The 18,740-nt window shown below is 42.4% G+C and overlaps 2 protein-coding genes across 2 annotated transcripts; both read right to left on the bottom strand.

Annotated features, from left to right (window-relative positions):
* Window positions 1-3,839: 3,839 nt before the first annotated feature.
* On the bottom strand, window positions 3,840-7,231 carry LOC125378051 (flocculation protein FLO11-like). The gene is made up of 3 exons (XM_048392853.1): window positions 7,020-7,231; window positions 4,818-6,450; window positions 3,840-3,872 (listed from the first exon to the last, which is right to left on the bottom strand). Exons 1-3 carry the CDS (start codon window positions 7,229-7,231, stop codon window positions 3,840-3,842), a joined length of 1,878 nt encoding a protein of 625 aa, XP_048248810.1.
* On the bottom strand, window positions 7,116-9,387 carry LOC124134351 (protein mono-ADP-ribosyltransferase PARP12-like). The gene is made up of 5 exons (XM_048392138.1): window positions 9,088-9,387; window positions 8,611-8,828; window positions 8,237-8,443; window positions 7,500-7,696; window positions 7,116-7,244 (listed from the first exon to the last, which is right to left on the bottom strand). Exons 1-4 carry the CDS (start codon window positions 9,224-9,226, stop codon window positions 7,532-7,534), a joined length of 729 nt encoding a protein of 242 aa, XP_048248095.1. The 5' UTR covers window positions 9,227-9,387; the 3' UTR covers window positions 7,116-7,244; window positions 7,500-7,531.
* Window positions 9,388-18,740: the final 9,353 nt, after the last annotated feature.

Raw genomic sequence — 18,740 nt, 5'->3', positions numbered from 1 at the left:
CCCCAGCCGCGTCATACCAACAGTCGTTAAAATATGGTACCTCTTGTAACCTGCCTTGCGCTCGGCATAAAGGGGCTAAAACAAGGAATGAACGACTCAGAGCCAGCATACTGTGTCTGTGTGTTGTATTTATGTGAAACCCGTGCATGATATCTCGGTGTGCTAGCACTATAAATCGGCATTAGTCCGGACTAGTACAAGCAGGCACACACGTGCATGCACGTCGCTATCTAAGTACAATGATCTTGAACGCGACGTTAAACCCAATTTCACCCACCACCCAAGTGAGAATGTTTGTTGAACCAACACATACTAGTGTGCGGCCAGTGCAATAGACAGGTAGTGTGACCTAGAAATGCTTATCATGACAGACAGTACACTCCTTGCAGTTGGTGGTGTGATGGATTATTTAGTCCATTTGTGGGATTTATGTAACTCACCGCCTCCGTGATCTAGTGGTAGAGCCGGGAGTCCGGGGTTCGATTCCCGACGGCGTCATACCAAAAGACGTTAAAAGATGGTCCTTGTTGTTACCCTGTCTTGTGCTCGGCATCAAGGGGCTAAAACGAGGACTGGTCGGCTCGGAGTCAGTATAGTGTGTCTGAGTGGGGTATTCATGTTAAACTGCGGCATGGTATCTCAGTGAGCTAGCACTATAAATCGGCATCAGTCCGGACTAGTACAAGCAGCCACACAAACACACACACGTACATGCACGTCGCTATATAAGTGCAATAATCTTGGACGCGACGTTAAACCCCATTTCACCTCAACTTGTATTGCATACATCACAGGCTGTAAGTACTGCATGGGGGGTCTTGTTTTGCTTTTCCATGAGTGCATGTAATTATTGGAAAAGGGTTTAGACATTTAAATAATGTTGGATTTGAGTCGGTTAGTTCCACAAACAGGTGTGTAAAAATGGGAATGATTTGGGATGTTCTGCTTCCACATAAAGTAAGAGGCTCATGTGACCAAGTATAAAATAATGCTGGCAGTTTGATTTTAATAGGTTCTTTAATACATTCTGAAGTGGAGTGAGGGGACAAAGTGTTTCATTTGCATCGTTTTTATAATTATTCCAAACTATTTTCAACATGTACCTGATACCTGAGCAAATTGCAACTTTCATGAGAGAAAATATCGTACGTTCTGATAGACTTGGTTCTGAATTATCAAGTGTTGTATCTAGTGTACTGAAAACTACAATTTCCTTCAGCTTGTATAGCTAATCCCTTGATAGCTTTATTACGTTTTAATAGATAATAGTTCAGTGTAAAGATGTATATTGTTCATGTTTAGCTTGTCTACAGCCTCGACCTATAGTAAAGAATATATTAAAACCAATATCTGAAAATATGTCTGCTTATTCTTTATCAGTGAATTCCCTCTCAATCGAATCATGTTTGACATAACTTAATCACATAAAAGAGAAGTTTAGTATTTTCACCATTGACACTATTAGAAAGAAACCCCTTTACGTCGCACTTATATAATAAAGAGTTGTGTTGATCATCTGTACCTTGTCAACATGTTGGACCTATTTTAAATATTTTGACAAGTGCCGTGCATGACCATTGTGGTGTTCCGGCTTCCTTTCAACAAAATGTTTAAACCAATATCTGAAAATAGGGCCAAATTTGAAAGCTGCTAATGGTTAACCAGTAAGATGCCTTTCAATCGAATCGAAAGCTTTTTCAGAGTCCTAAGTTACCAATACTTCTGGTGTTTAATATGATCGACAGTAATTGTTAGATAAAAGATTCTAGTATTTCCAACAATGAGACTATTTTTAGGAAAACCCCTTTGCGTCGCTCTTAAAATCTGTGCTAGAACCTGCGTACTAAGTATTCAATAGAACCGGGTTCCATTTTGTAGTCAGCAGTTAGTGAGATTATTGGAAGTCCATTTTTGGGAGTCCAAGTTTCGTCGGTCGCAACCATTTTTGGGTATTGATGTTATGAGTCATTGTCCTTGAGAGAATTACTAATTAATTGACGTATGACCTTTATTTAAATATTAGTAAATAATTCGAGGTCTTCATTCAATGACTCGTGTGTTACGAGGTGATTTCCAATTTGAAACGCAATGGTTAAACCAGAAATACATGTAGGTTCACACTAATTTCTGTTATTGACCACATCAATTGATAATCACCAAATTATGAAAGATTCGAGCTATATTTTCATAAACACGTGCCGCGCATATTAACCCAGAAATAGGTACGTACAGAACTAAAACGTGAAATCAGTAAATGACCACACAAGATCGCTGAACAATCGCACCTGAAGATCCGGGGTGGAATAGGTCTTCAGCAACCCATGCTTGCCGTAAAAGGTGACTATCTATGTCGTAAGAGGCGACCAACGGGATTGGGTGGCCAGGCTCGCTGTCTTGGTTGATGCATGTCATCGTATACCAATTGCGTGGATCGATGCTCAATCCCTGGATTGTCTGGTCCAGACTCGATTATTTACGGACCGACGTCATATAGCTGGAATATTGCTGGTTGCGGCGTAAAACAACAATCAAACAACTGAATAATCAAGTGATGTTATTGAAACACAGTTTTAGGTTTTCAATCACAATAGATGATACAATGGGTCGAATCAGTAGTAACTGAAGAATGTCTTAATACATAAAAATAGTGTTGGAAGCTAGCAGGAATTCCTCATGTAGATAAGACTAAGGTTATTGTGTTCGGTCACGGTAATAACCTTGCGAAAAAGGAACTATGGTATTTCAAAGGCAAAACATTAGAAACAGTTAATTTTTACAAATATTTGGGTGTTACATTCTCAAAACAGTTATCGTTGAAACAACGTCCTAATAATGCAGAGCTTCAAGGGAAGAAGGTAATGTTTGATATGTTACATAATTTACAAAATGTTACTGACCTTTCTTACAAAACATTCTTTAAAAACATTTATAAGATTTCCCCAATTCTTTTATTTGGCTCTGAAATATGGGGCAATGTGATTCCAAGGTAATTGAATCGGTTCATTTTTATGCGTAAAGGATTTCCAGATACGAAACAATGTACTTCAAATGTAATGGTATATGGTGGACGTTTACCTCTCATGTTTCACAATATATTACAGTTATTGAATACTAATTGGAAAATAATTAAAATGCAATGTTACCGATCACCACGGAAATGAGGCAATGTGATGTTGTATGAAACTCATATATCTAATAACTGGGATTATAGCTAAAATGGATAGAAATATCATTAAACCGCCCGCATGTTATCAAAAAAGAGCGGGCCACTGTAACTTGATAATGCCCTCATATTGCTTGATGACGGGCCATTATCACGCCCGTTGTTAGGTGACGTCATGGGATAGGATCGGTGACGTCACGTTCTATATTGACGTCATCTGGTTTGTTCTATGACGTTTCCATATTTGTAAAAGTGGGTCAGTGACATTCATGTTGATTGCAGTAAATGTTTCAACCCCGATATTGTTGTTTCTTTTTATTTGATAAAACATTCCATCCATTTTAGCTATAATAACGGTAACGCTATTTTTCAGAGCATTATCATTTGCAGAAGCCCTCGGTCTTTTCAACTGCACTCCTTCGTCGGGCAGATAATGGAAGACCTCGGGCTTCTGCAAATGATAATGCCCTGAAAAACGGCGTTACCCTTATATTATTATGCAAAGAACTTACTCCATCAATGTATGAACCAATCGATGTGAACCAAAAAATCAAGAAGTATATTTTGATGTCCCTAAGTCAAACTATTGTTGATATGTACACCCAACAGTGGACCTCTATTGTTGATTCATCAAGTAAAATATTAATGCTGCTAACTTAAGCTATACAAATCATTATTATCTACTGGCAGCTATTTCGTGGATGAAAACCTGAGAAAGATTAGAACATCACTATCACAATTTACATCCAGTTCACATAGATTACCGATTGAATTTGGGATGTACAATAATATACCAAGAACAAAGAGATTGTGAACGTAATGTGATTTAATCTCAGCATTGTGGTTTCGTGTGTCACCAGGTGTCAACACAGTTGCCAGCCTGAAACCCCCACCTCAACACATATGCATCATGTGAAACGCGAGCTAGACTTCTGAGCTCGTAATCACAGGTGTCGTTTCAAGTCCGCCATATAGTGAGTGAGTGAGTGAAAGAGTGAGCTGGGTTTAACGCCGCTTTTAACAGTATTCCAGTTATATCACGGCGTGTAAGCTTAATGTGGGAGGAAAGCCCGAAGTGATGCAGGTCTCAGACGTTTACCACTTCGGTGAGACCAACGAGCTGACGAACCTAGAAACATAATCGGGGCGAACCGGGATACGAACCCACAATCATAGGTTTCTGGCGTGCCCAAGGGACGCAGCTCTGCACAGCGAATCGCGGCGCCTTAGACGACTTGGCCACCTGTGCCCCCTTCCGCCATATAGAGACATATAATATTGATCATAACAAACATAAATCAGAGGTTGCAGGAACATTCCATATGCCATAAAAAGTTTTTGGACACTTTAAGCGGAGCACATCATTCATGCGTCTTGGTGTCCAGAGACAGGGGAAGTAACCTCAGTTAAGAGTCTTTAAGAATACGACCCCAGGAAAGTGTTTGGGGAAAGTGTATGGGGAAGCACATGTTCCTTTTGCTTTTTACAATATAATACATTTTTTTCCTTTCATTTGAGAACTCTGCCGTACAGGTATATCGCTTTGTTGAGTAGGGTGGAATCGTCGATAGGTCGCTGAATTTGCTGTCATGTCATCGTCATCAACTAGGGCCCCAGCGCGTACGTATGTGGCTGTATCTCTTGTAGACCTGACCTTGTAGTAGACCTGACTTTGATTGTTCAGGGAATTCACTCTTGCATTTGTTTTCCGAGAAATGGAAGATTGCCCGTATGCTGACAAGTCCTTTGTCATCCTATCTGAGTCGTTTATTTGACGGGAACTCAACCCTGCATTAGACTGGCCGTATGCACACGTGTCCTTTATAGAACTACGTGGGTTATCTATTTTATGCTGGTTGTTCCAGGAACTCAACCCTGAATTAGATGACGTCTTCTGAGATGCGGCAGATTGCTTGAATGTGGATGTGTACATTGTAGAATCACTCGATATCTCCTTTTGAGGGTGTTCGTTCTTCGAGCTTAAACCTTCATTCGTTGAGGTTTTCTGAGAAAGGATTGATTGCCCAAGTGCGGGTGTGTCCTTTGTGGGAGAATAGGGGGATTGAGCACATGACTGTCTCCTTGATGTCCTTGCCTTGTCAACAGCTCCACCTTCTACAGATGCAGCAGCAAGTATTTTTGTAGGGGATGGTGCAGCTTGTATAGGCTGCACAGAAGAAGTCTGATTGATGATCTGAACCTTTGAACTGGCAACAGTGGGTGCTCGTGCTCTGACAGGTTGTATTTTTACAGAACTTGGCTCATCAACAGCTCCGTCTTCTACAGATGACTGAGTGTGTGCAGAAGAAGCATTTGTGTAGCCAATCCAAGGGTTGACCTGACGTTGGTTGTTGGAACTGGAAGAACTGGAAACTGTATTTGATGTAGATGTTGTTTGGTTCTGGTTTAGAAATACGTTTCCACGAGATGCAGCAGCAAGTGTTTTTGTAGGGGATGGTGCAGCTTGTATAGGCTGCACAGAAGAAGTCTGATTGATGATCTGAACCTTTGAACTGGCAACAGTGGGTGCTCGTGCTCTGACAGGTTGTATTTTTACAGAACTTGGCTCATCAACAGCTCCACCTTCTACAGATGACTGAGTGTGTGCAGAAGAAGCATTTGTGTAGCCCATCCAAGGGTTGACCTGACGTTGGTTGTTGGAACTGGAAGAACTGGAAACTGTATTTGATGTAGATGTTGTTTGGTTCTGGTTTAGAAATACGTTTCCACGAGATGCAGCAGCAAGTGTTTTTGTAGGGGATGGTGCAGCTTGTATAGGCTGCACAGAAGAAGTCTGATTGATGATCTGAACCTTTGAACTAGCAACAGTGGGTGCTCGTGCTCTGACAGGTTGTATTTTTACAGAACTTGGCTCATCAACAGCTCCATCTCTGTACTCCACAAGGTACTCCGGGTAGCACTGATTCCTCTCAAATATAACAAATATTGAAGGATTCTTCTCGTCGTTTACACATGAATCATACAGGACGTGGCCCTTTCTCGGAGGCGGCCTCGTGTAGCTGCTGTCTCCCAGTGTGTATTTCCCCGCAAGCACACGGGCCAGGAACATGTACCTGTCTCTGCCTTTGGTGTAGCTGTGACTGTACTTTGCGTCACGGGCGAAATACGCCCCCTTGCCGTACACCGTAGCGTTCTTGCCGCTGACTCTGAAGTCGAAGTTGTTGATGCAGATGTTGTTGACCACATCTAGAGTGTCTGTGCCGTGGAAGAGTTGTCGCTGATCAATGATTTCCGTGCCATGAGCCATCTGAAGAGTCTTCTTCATACTGAAACGTCATAGTTATCATATATCCTTAATTAAATATATTGTTGGTTAGGCGTTCTTGTTACAACAAAGAAATGTTGTTTTTGTACATTTTTACATTACCAAACATATATCAATTCAAACAGATTGTGGTCTGAAGATTAACCCAGAAATTGGTTTGTACAGAACTACATGTAAATGTGATATTAGTAAATTATGATAGGAGATGAATACTTATTAAATTATACTGACACGCACGGGATTACACACTTACAAGAGGCCTACAATGTATCTAATATGTCAGCAGCAATAAATAAGTTGCCCCATAAAATATCAGTGCACTCACGGATGTCTTAAACACGTCACTGCCTATTGCCTTGAGAGAGGCAAGTGCTTTGTTATTTAATCCGAAAACTGTTGGTGGCTGGTATAGTTTTCCTGTAGGTATCCTGTTCGCGCAGGGACATTTGGCAAGTCACAAGTCTGGTCATGGAAGGCCTCGCATTGCCCTCGTTTCGCTCACGAAACCTATCCACATGATTACTAGTATATATTGCCTATTCTGGTGTCTGAGAGGTCTATATAGTTTACCTTTGGTAGTTGTGCCACAGTAAAGCATTCTGAAGTCTGCATACATGCTTGACTATGCACCTGTTCGCTGACAGAGTTTTGTAGATTGATGACATCACTGTAGTAAATTCATCGGTGCTGGTTTCGAGTTCCACCTTTTCACAGTTCTGGTAACGGTCAAGAGGAGTCCAGGTCGGGGGGACGTCAGTTTGTGTTACTGTCGCCGGGGACATCAATAAACTGGAACTAAATAACTGTACTGTAAAGTACAACGTTCTTGTATATGCTCGTGCATGGTCGTGAGGTGTTCATGTGTACGGAACTGTATGGTATTTTAACATGAATGAAATATTTAATGGAAATCATTCATGAATATGACGCCATTTGGCTTGGGTTTTAGCCTATAACAACCATGATATTTTAACGATGAAGAGGTCTGTTGTGGATTCCTGTGTACACCTCACAAAATTACTGAACTGCAATAACATTACTAAATCTTGCCATGTATTAAGGCAGTCCCGGGCGTCATAAATTTATACAAACATCGGTCTCCGGTTGACTAGCCTCCGAGTTTGATACTTCCTGTTGACCTGAACCAGAGATGTAAAGTCCAGGCGGTATTCCTGATCTCCGATAGTGTAGAGGTAGGTGTCCTGTCCTGCCAGGTACTTGGTCTCCAGGGTCAGCTGAAGCTCCGGCTGAAGAAAGGGTCAGCAGCATTACCATGTGAAAACAAATAATGTTGATAAATTAAACAGTCAATGAAAGGGTGTCACTGAATGGCATAAATTACATAGTGGGTGACATAACTCCATTGTACGCCATATATCAAGGAGGTGAAGGTGAAATGGGGTTTAACGTCGCGTCCAAGATTATTGCACTTGTACTGATGCCGATTCATAGTGCTAGCGCACTGAGATACCATGCCGCAGTTTAACATGAATACCCCACTCAGACACAGTTAACTTACCCCGAGCCGACCAGTCCTTGTTTTAGCCCCTTAATGCCGAGCGCCAGACAGGGTAACAACAAGTACCATCTTTTAACATCTTTCGGTAAGACGCGGCCGGGAATCGAACCCCGGACCTTCGGCTCTCCAGGCGGACGCTCTACCACTAGACCACGGAGGCGGTCCAATATATCAAGGAACAGTTATCTGTCTATTTATGTACAAGAATGTATATGATATATAAAAGGATAAAAAGGGTGAGGGTGAAGGGTCAATAAGGATGGGTTACCGGAAGAAAGGGATGCCACTTTGCATCATTGTCCTTCCAGTACCACACCCACTGTGTGTAGAGAGAGATGGCGTCACTTCCGGCCTCCGCGTAAGACCGAGTTGACAATCTTTGGAAACTGAACTTATTAACTGAATTTCTCGTAGGTGGGTCAAGAATTCCGTCAAAGGTGACAGTTGTTTCTTTGATACATCCAAATCTCTTGATCTGGAAGAAAGGAACCAAAGGATGAGGTTGTGAGAAAAGTGTTTGTAATGGTAGAAGTCTTGGCAGCATCTGTTATCTTACTTGAAGAGAGACTTTGTTCCAGGGTTTACAAAGCTTCTCCCCTCCCCCAACCGAAGACACCCGACACAACACAAAATTATTCTCACCTCCACCACCGTTTCGTCCTCGTTATTGCAGAATGCTTGCTCCACCAGTTCCGTTTGTTCATTGGATAGAAAGCTCCATCTGTCAGGCAAAGACTCATATTGCCACACATACGGTGCCCTTTTCTGGTGATGTAAACGAGAGCAGGAACATGGTCCTCCGACATAGAGCTCACACAGCTCGCTGGACCCATGGGTCAGACTGTGTCTTAATGTCTTCGCTACAAGACAATAAACCTATTTCACTCAAACACCAGAATGTTGATATATTGTGATGTAACATCATGTTTACTGTTTTCTTGCATTGGCGCTCCGCTTGTCTCAAAATACGGATAACTCGACTTAGAGTCGATGGTAAATTTGCAAATTATTGAGTGAGTGAGTATGGTTTAGACAAATTCCATCCATATCACTGCAGTGAACCCTAAGTAGGCTCAACACATTGTGCCTATCAGGGGTAATAATTATATTGATTCTAACCTGGTTTATCTGTTGCACATTCGCTGGTTTTCGGGGGTCTTTCTGGTGACTCATGACCTCCGCCCCTCCCTCTGCCTCGTCCTCTGCCCCTCCACCTTCCCCGCCCACCAAATTGGGTACTGCTTGTAAACCCACTCATATCAGTTCTTTGACATGCCCTGTTTAATAGAACATGCAACTGTAAGTCTTAATACGTAGTGACGGTTCACAAACAATTGGAGTGTTTTCACTCACTCTCTGTGTTGATCTAACCAACTGACTACTTTCTCAGATGAAGTCTTTATTTCAGATATAACTCCGCAAAATAGTCAACTCAGACGTAATATGGTTTTAACAAACGTGTTAAATGAATGGGCGAATGTGTTGTGCCGCACTCAGTATAACATGAATTACCCAGTGTGTCATATCTTCATCCTATTAAAAACTATTACAATGAGTAGGAGAAACCAGGAGGACAGATTTGACTGATATTTTGATAATGAATGATATGTATCATGAGTTCATATGCTTCAAACTAAAGTCAAACTGTTTCAACACAAAATCACCAGGTTTTTTTAAGAGATTGAACATGTATATAGCATTTTTCATTGGACGTCTCATGTCCTTGATCAACCACCAAATGGAAAGGCCTGATACATAAAACGTGGCTGGAGTCTGTCCATGGCGATGTCTTCCGATGGTGTCCCTCACGTGCTTTTTGGGGGCAACGATCGGGGCAATATCAATTCAGAAGCTGTGGTATCAATGAAGACAGAGTTGACTTCGAGATATCAACTTCCTTAGGTTAGGGTTAGGGTCAGGGTTAGGCGAGCAAGCGAGCGAGTTGGGTTTTTAACGCCGCTTTTAACAGTATTCCAGTTATATCACGGCGTGTCCGCTTAATGTGGGAGGAAAGCCCGAAGTGATGCAGGTCTCTGACGTTTACCACTTCGGTGAAACCCACGACCACGGGTATGGTGCTGACAAACCTAGAAACATATATATAATCGGGGCGAACCGGGATTCGAACCCATAATCATACAGTAGGTTTCTGGCGTGCCCAAGAGACACAACTCTGCACAGCGAATCGCGGCGCCTTAGACGACTGCCCCCCCCCCCCCCCCCCCCCCCCTTCCGCCATATAGAGACATATAATATTGATCATAACAAACATAAATCAGAGGTTGCAGGAACATTTCATATGTCATTAAAAGTTTTTGGACACTTTAAGCGGAGCACACGATGATTTTGATGCAGAATATGTTCAACTTTCTAGTTTCAAATTGATATCGAACTAATTCTATGTTTTCATGAAATAATACCACATTTTGACAAACATGTATCCCTCTGTAATATTTATTGAACAGTAATGGTGTTCAAAAGTTCCCCAGCTTTTTACCATCAGTACATAACCTATATTATTCAATGATCTCATTATACCTATATCACTCTAAATAGGCTTAATTGAGTTGTACCTAATTCAACATTGTTTTGTTAATTAAGATTTAATATGGAGCGAAGTTTATGTTATGCGACAGTTAGCAATAATCCAGCTATATAACAATCTCTTAGGCCCAGGAGGTAGGTCAACTGAACTTTCTAATCAGTAAATCAGCGTCGTGGTTTCTAAACTCTCGGTAGAAGTGAACAATGTTTATGCGATTAGTCGTATCACGGCGGCCTATAACAAACTAGTCATCGATAGCATGAGCATCAATCTACGCTGTCGGGGTACGACCACACATCACACTAGCCAGGTCACACATTGTAAGCACACCATAAGCATTTAACGGTTGTAATAACAATCATGGAACACGGGGGATTCGTATGCCCCAGGTTCCACGCAAAGCTTCCAAGAAAACGTGTATCGGTGTTGTTGTGTGACTTTCGATCCAGTCACACACGTACACTTTGCTAAAAGATATACAAACAAGTGATTTCATCAGGTGTAAAAGTATTAAATATAAAAAAACACAGAGTCCAGATATTCGTGCTTGTCAAAACTCCTTTATCCACACAAGATCTGTCGCCGTTCAACGACACTTCAGGTGTAATGAAAACTTTAACTTACATTGTAGTCCTAGGCGACGCACAACAGTAGTATTTGTGGCGTCATAATGCTTGGTTGGTTGGTTTCTTGTTTAACGCCGCACTCAGCAATATTCCAGCTATATGACCTCGGTCTGTAAATAATCGAGTCTGGACCAGACAATCCAGTGATTAATATCATGAGCATCGATTCACGCAATTGGGATCGATGACATGTATCAACAAAGTCAGCGAGCCCGACCACCCGATCCCGTTGGTCGCCTTTTACGACAAGCATGGGTTGCTGAAGACCTAGGGCGCGTTGCAAGCCACGAATCGCTTAGAGAAAGCAAATTCATCGCTAAACCCGGGGTCTGCACCAGTTCGAAGCGCTTGCGCACTCTTCCAAAATGGCGGCACAACTACCGCTTGGTTGCCTTGACGTTTGTTTGTTTGTTGTTTAACGCCGCACTCAGCAATCCTCCAGCTATATGACGGCGGTTTGTAAATAATCGAGTATGGACAAGACAATCCAGTGATTGACATCATGAGCATCTATCCACGTAATTGGGATACGATGAAATGCATCAACCATGTAAGCGAGCCTGACCATCCGCGTAATGAAGAACGTAAAAGAAGAGGCTCGATGACGAGCTGATGAAATTTATGACTACTTTGAAGATGTGGAGCAGACTGAGGATGATGGGGTGTTAGCTACCTTTGCTCATTTTCTCGTTGATCCTGTCAAGAATTCCTTGTTCCGCTGTCAAAGTAAGCGGCCATTTTGGCTTGAGAACGAAGCGACCTCAGTCAGCGATTGTTTCGCTTGCACTGTTGTAAGGCGAATCGCTGTACATCGCTTACAAGCGATTGGCGCTTTGCAACGCACCCCTATTCTACCTCGAAATCTTCACGGGTCCGTCATAATGCCTATGATGTAACAGTGACAATAGAGGAAGAAGTAAAACGTAGTCCAAGGCGACACCCAACGTTATGCTTTTGACGTCATAAAGCATATGACGTCATAGCTAGTGATAATAAATTGTAACAATAGTTTTCCGGACAAGTATTATCGTAAAGGACCATATGGAGCTAACTTGAGTTTGCTATGTATTCGAAATTCGCTAATATGGATAGTTTAATTAACTGGGTTTCACTATATTTATTATTTTTGACTGCTGGTGTGGTGATAGTCATCAATAGTCAGTCGTTACGTATTGCACGTATCTGTCTATATATTGGATCACTTTGCTGATTAGATAAACACATGTCTCCAACTAGGCGTTTAAACCGTGTCGCGGAAATATTTATGTTGCGGAACTATGCAATCTGAACGATACTGTATATTTTTATTCAATATCGGTGATATATAATTTAAAGGGAAATACTTTGAAACACTGTTAATCCGGACGGTTAAGTTATCAGTGAAATCACCCGTATAAACAGAATATAACATGGTCGGCCCTCAAACGAAAAGACACAAAACACATTTGATTGAGAACAAGGTACTGTCATATTTTGATTTAAATCGATACTTTAAGGGCACAAGGGACCGGTCATTTGACCCCAACCCCACTGATTATCAAATGGTCGGTCCCTTAGCATCCGGATACCTACTGTTAACAAGCAATTCCGTCGTCTGATGTTCTCGGAAAGTGAAACTCAAATAGTAACACTATAAGTTTAAGTTTCACTTGGTGATGAGCGTGGCGTATCTTATCGAGGCCTTTGCTCTCGTGCGCAGATACCTTCGAGATTAAACATATCACATTGTTGGCCGAGGTGTTACGTATTCTTTCCAAAGAAACATAACATCTATATCACAGCGACCTGTAAGTAATGTATTCTGGATCAGTCAAGCAAGCGGATTATGACACAAGCAATACTTCGGGTACATTGACGCACACTCAGCCAGGGCGGACATCTTAGTCCCTGCATGTGATAGGCACTGGGTGCTTGCAACGTACCTGTAACTGGAGTCCTTGGAGGTCCAATTACTTAAACAAAACAAAACCTTCTGTGTAGAACATGAGCATGACATGTTTTGGTCGCGTGGGCACCAATATGCATAACTTGGACTCTGTGCCGGTTCAATTTGTCATCTTATTTTAACATAAACATTGTGCCTTTGTTTCGTTGACACATTCCTTTTCGATACGGGGGTGGTGTGGTAGCCTAGTGGTCTATTCGCTACATGGGTACAATGTGTGAAGCCCACTTCTGGTGGCCCCGCCGTGATATTGCTGGTATATTGCTAAAAGCGGTGTAAAACCATACTCACTCATTTTTTCAATAAGACATCACGCACGTTGAGACGCCCAACGCTAACATCGTATTCGTGCGTGCGTGATTCCCGCGCCCCCTTTCGAGTTGAGTTGATTGGCTCAACTGTGTCATATGGCCCTGTGACGCAGGGATAGGTAGCATTATGCAGATGGCTGTTTCAATGAATGCTCGTTCCACCCGTGACGAACAGGTCTGGTTGTTGATGAAATATAGTGATAGCTAAATAGACAGATTTTTTTATTCATGCACCGATTGTCTTTAAATGTAATATCCAGTTATGTATGACTGTTTAATAATCTCATACCAACTTTGTCTGGAGTAGGTCCGATAGTTTTTCAGATACTGTAATCAACGTCGGTACCTTAAATAAACTTCCAGACTATAGTCACCTGGCCACTGACTAACCATATGCTCCAAGGTATTCGTCGCTGATGACGTCACTGCCAGGAATCTATTCCACAGATACAGAGTAAGCAAGTACCAGTCCTTTTAGTGGGTTGGTTGGTTGGTTTGTTGTTTTACGCCGCACTCAGCAATATTCCAGCTATATGACGGCGGTCTGTAAATAATCGAGCCTGGACCAGACAATCCAGTGATTAATATCATGAGCATCAATCCACGCAATTGGGATTGATAACATGCATCAACCAAGTCAGCGAGCCTGACCACCCGATCCCGTTAGTCGCCTTTTAGGACAAGCATAGTCACGTTTTACGGCAAGCATGGGTTGCTGAAGACCTATTCTACCCCGGATCACGTCCTTTTAGAATAATTCTATACTGTTCACAAATATAAACATGATCGACGTACATATCTCTACTTGGCATCGATGTCAAGAAAAATCCCTCCTGTAGATTCTTTCTCAGATGAAAGACCGCATGAAAAATATTATTTTCTCTCTTCAGATGATTCCTAGAATCATCCAAGCGTGTGGCTCTCACATTGTGGTTCATTACATAATGATGCAGTCATCTTTCTTTCCAACAGGACAGTCCCATGGTAGGGCTCTTTGGCGACTTGTGGAGCGGCCTCTGAAACTCTCCAGCTTCATCATCACTTTCGTCATCCATTAATGAACCAGCTCCCCTGTATGAGTGTGGGTCCCTGTGGTACACATGGCGTTGGTTGTTCGTGGAACCGTCTGTCCGGATGTACGGTAGTCAACTACTGATGCAATCCAATCGGCTTTTGATTTTTTGGCTGTTTGCAGAACTGTCATCTATGTTTGCTGTTGTTCTCCAATGGAAGGGTTAGCAGAATGAATAAAGACGGCAAACGCTGAAACAAAGATATCCTGAAAGGGATTTTGGAATGTTCCTCTTCTTTGATGATCAGAAGACAGTCCACACATGGGTCTGTGGTGAGTAGGATAGTTTCTTGGGGCAATCCTCCAGGGAGGGCAACAATCATGGTTACTCAGAGAGGTGATCCTACTGTAGTATCCTGAACCTTGGTGGGCAATACATTACTTGCTTTGACAACAACCTTTGTGTTTGCATAAGGCGAGGCAGTAGTTTGGGGCTGCTGAAGGAATTTGACTGGTTGCCTGATCTGGTGTCACCTGGGGAACTAATCTGATTGTGCTTCCCACTGACACAACCAAGTAAATTTTGACAGGTCGCTTTCACGTTCGTTCACTGCTCATATATTTCAACCCTTTCGTGTCATCCAAGTTCACACTAACATTAAAAGTTGACGAAATGCAACAATAAGCCATTCTAAGTTTATTCAATTACTCGGGATGGGGTTACGATGCTGCAGTGCGATGCCAGTGTACAGACACGGGAAAGTGATGCTACAATTGATGAAGCCATAGCAGATAAATTGACTGATGCAAGTGTAGATTTAACCCGTGAAGTAAATTCGTCAGAGGAACCCCCTAATTTTATTGATGTTGAGGATGGAGTGCACGTTTTAGATTGTGATCTGAATGTCAGTATCGACGATCGTTTCCAGGAAATTCAGGAATGTGCATTTTGTTTTTGCCGCCCGTGTGTGACAACATTCCCTCAAAGATGGCTTGGACGAGGCTCCGCCCTTCACGACAGAAATAGTGGAGTTCGCAGAACAATTTACAAGAATTATTGGTCGATGTATGACAGATGAAATGTAAGGAGGAATCTTAGGTATCTTTCCAAGAAGACAAGACCGTTTGGACGAAACTGTTGTTAGTATGCGCCAGGAAATTATGCCCGATTGCGTTTTGAACCATGATCGTGGATTATTTCCAAAAAGTTCTAATCGAGATTATATGGGACATAAGTGGTGGTAGTTCAAAAACTATATACAAGACCTATTGGACGATGTTAAACAGAAGGAAAGCTTTAAAGAATACTCTAAGTATCTTTCCAGGACTGTTGACTCGTGACTGTTTGGACGAAACTGTTATTTGTGTGCGCTGTGACATTATGTCCGATTGTGTTTCAATCTCATTAAAATCAGACCTTAGTTCTCGCTACCGCTAAACAAAGATCTGAAGACATCCCATTAGGGGTCACGTCAGAACGACCTTTCATCCGACTTATCAGAGCTTCGCTTACCAGATTATGAAAGTGACAGTCGGAATGTGATTTCTAATCATGCAACCTCGAAAACTTTAACACGGGGTATTCTGAACGATAGTTACGGGTTAAACGACAGAATCCATACAGTCTAGACTATCTATTAGCCATTCCAGAAAGTTCTTTTGTTCAGGTTTCAAATTTGTAATCGATAATTTGTCAAAATATGTTTCGAAGCGTAGTCGCCAATTTGCAATTAGTGTCGTAAATCACGAGAAAGCTCCCTTCTGATTGGTCAATCCACTGGCCGGTCAAAGTTCGCGCAAGGCCGGTCACAGTTCGCGCAAGGTCGGTCTGACGTGACCCGTAATGGGATGTCCTCCGATCTTTGTTTAGCGGAAGCGAGAACTAAGATTTGATTTTAATGAGATTGATTGTGTTTTGGACCATGCATGTGTTCGTAGATTCAAACGTTCCGGACATGGATTATATTGAACATACGAGGTGATCAATATGCTTAATAAGTTAAAAGGTAAGACTCCTCCTCAAGTGTACATCCATTATTCATAACATGCATGTTTCTATAAACAATTACTGTCTATATATTTCAAATTGATAAGTTTATATGTAGAAATCGAACATAGAATTGATTTATTTTTGGCAGAGATTTCTTTTGAATATGGAAAGGGTTTTGTCGCTTTTACTAACACTGCAGTTATCATGACCTGAGACACAATGATTAGGCATCATACACTTACATTGTACACGTGGGAAATAAACTGACGGCCAAAAGAAACGTTACCAACGATATTTCTAGGATAAAATATGACCAACACAATTTGAAGCAGCAATAACAATTGTATTGTAGAAATTCATCATTCAGAACAGTAAAATGCGAATTTACTAATTCAACAACAAAGTCCTTGACCTCCAACAGGGACATTTCTTGACAAGGGGTCATTCGTCCAGTATTCGATCAACAACATTGGTTACAACTTTAAGGTGACGACGGCCCAGACCGTTCAATACGGGATATGACCTCCATGAGCGGCAATGCATCTTCGAATGCGGCGTCGAACTGAGTAGACAAGCGTCCTCACATCGACTGCAGGTATCCGATTCCATTCCTCACGGAGGGCAACGATCAACGCTTGTCTCGTGAAGGGAGGATGTTGACGTTTCCGAAGACAACGCCCCAGCTGGTCCCAGAGATCTATGGGTGACATATGTTCTATGGTGATCGAGCTGGCCACGACAGGACAGTCACGTTGTCGGCGTGGAGGAAGTCTCTAGTAATACGGGCTTTTGGGGTGTGGCGTTATGTTGTTGGAACACCGTCCGTTGTTGACGCTGGATGAAAGGAAAAACCACTGGCCGTAAGATATTGTCAATGTAGCGTTGTGCTGTCAGATTGCCTTCGATGATGACAAGTTCCATCTTCTCGTCCCCGCAAATGCCGCCCCAGACCATCACACTTCCGCCCCCGTAAGGTTCCACTTCCTGGACACAACAAGGAGCCGTACGTTCACCACGTCGTCCATAAACTTGAGTTTGCCTGCACCACGTCAATCTGGCACGTCGATGGTGACGGGTCATGGTCATGCCCTTGAAAGGGCGATAAGCCCGGAGACCATAATGCCGTAGTCGTCTGGTCACTGTTTGTCTGTTGACCGGATGTCTTAAGCTGTTGGCAGCTGATGACGTCACAGTACGAATCCTTTTCCTCAGATAAAGTACCCGTAAAAAGCGGTCATCCTGCGGGGTCGTGACCTGGTCTGCCACCTTGTAGTCTGTCTGCGGTTCTGCCAGTCTGTCGGAGACGTGCGACCAGTCTGGTAATGGTCATCATGGAGCAGTTCATGTTAATGGCAACCGCTCTCTGTGTCGCTCCCACCTGCAGCATACCCATGGCTCTCTCCCTCTGGACAGCGGTCAGTCTTGGCATGTTCGTTGCTGTTAATCATCGCAACCAATGATAGGGAACAGATCCGTGCGTAATTTATACCCGGAAATTGCACGATAATTTGAGAAAGAATGTTTTAAAAAATTGCTGACAAACACCAATATCTCCCAAAATCCGCAAAGCACGTGCAAAGAAAGACAGAGAACATGAAGGCTGTATTTGTGAGATGTGTTCTTTACTGTTTTTGAACAGGTTGGCATCTTTGTTTCAAAGTGGCAAATCAGTTAATGTTGGTAACGTTTCTTTTGGCCCTCAGTTTAGGACACGGTTCTTCCACGTTATGAAAGAATACTCTTTAATAACACGGCTAGACATGACATATCGATGCAGTAGCGTCATATTAATTACAGGCCGCCTTGATATGGTCACTGACCTGCTGTCTTCACTCATATGTGAATTATACCAGGAGCCACTTCATAACTAAGGGCTATTCGCGACAAGAGAATAAAGACGTAAAATAGCCGCCTGGGCGTCAGGAAAAGGCTTCTTTCAGGAATAGGCTTCAGTCAGGAATAGGATTCAGTCAGGAATAGGATTCTTTCAGGAATAGTCTTCAGTCAGAAACAGGCTTCAGTCAGGAATAGGATTCAGACAGGAATAGGATTCAGTTAGGAAACCTCTTCATTCAGGAATAGGTTTCATTCGGGAATAGGATTCTTTCAGGAATAGTCTTCAGTCAGAAACAGGCTTCAGTCAGGAATAGGATTCAGACAGGAATAGGATTCAGACAGGAACAGGATTCAGTTAGGAAACCTCTTCATTCAGGAATAGGTTTCATTCGGGAATAGGATTCAGTGATCAGGAACAGGATTCAGTCAGAAATAATCTTCATTCAGGAATAGGCTTTATTTAGGAATAAGGTTCATTCAGGAATAGGCTGATGTTTCTGAGTGACG

The sequence above is a fragment of the Haliotis rufescens genome, unplaced genomic scaffold, assembly GCF_023055435.1.
Source record: "Haliotis rufescens isolate VD_foot unplaced genomic scaffold, xgHalRufe1.0.p SCAF_11, whole genome shotgun sequence".
NCBI classification, from domain to species: Eukaryota; Metazoa; Mollusca; class Gastropoda; order Lepetellida; family Haliotidae; genus Haliotis; species Haliotis rufescens.
This window is presented reverse-complemented; position numbering and strand designations above follow the sequence as displayed.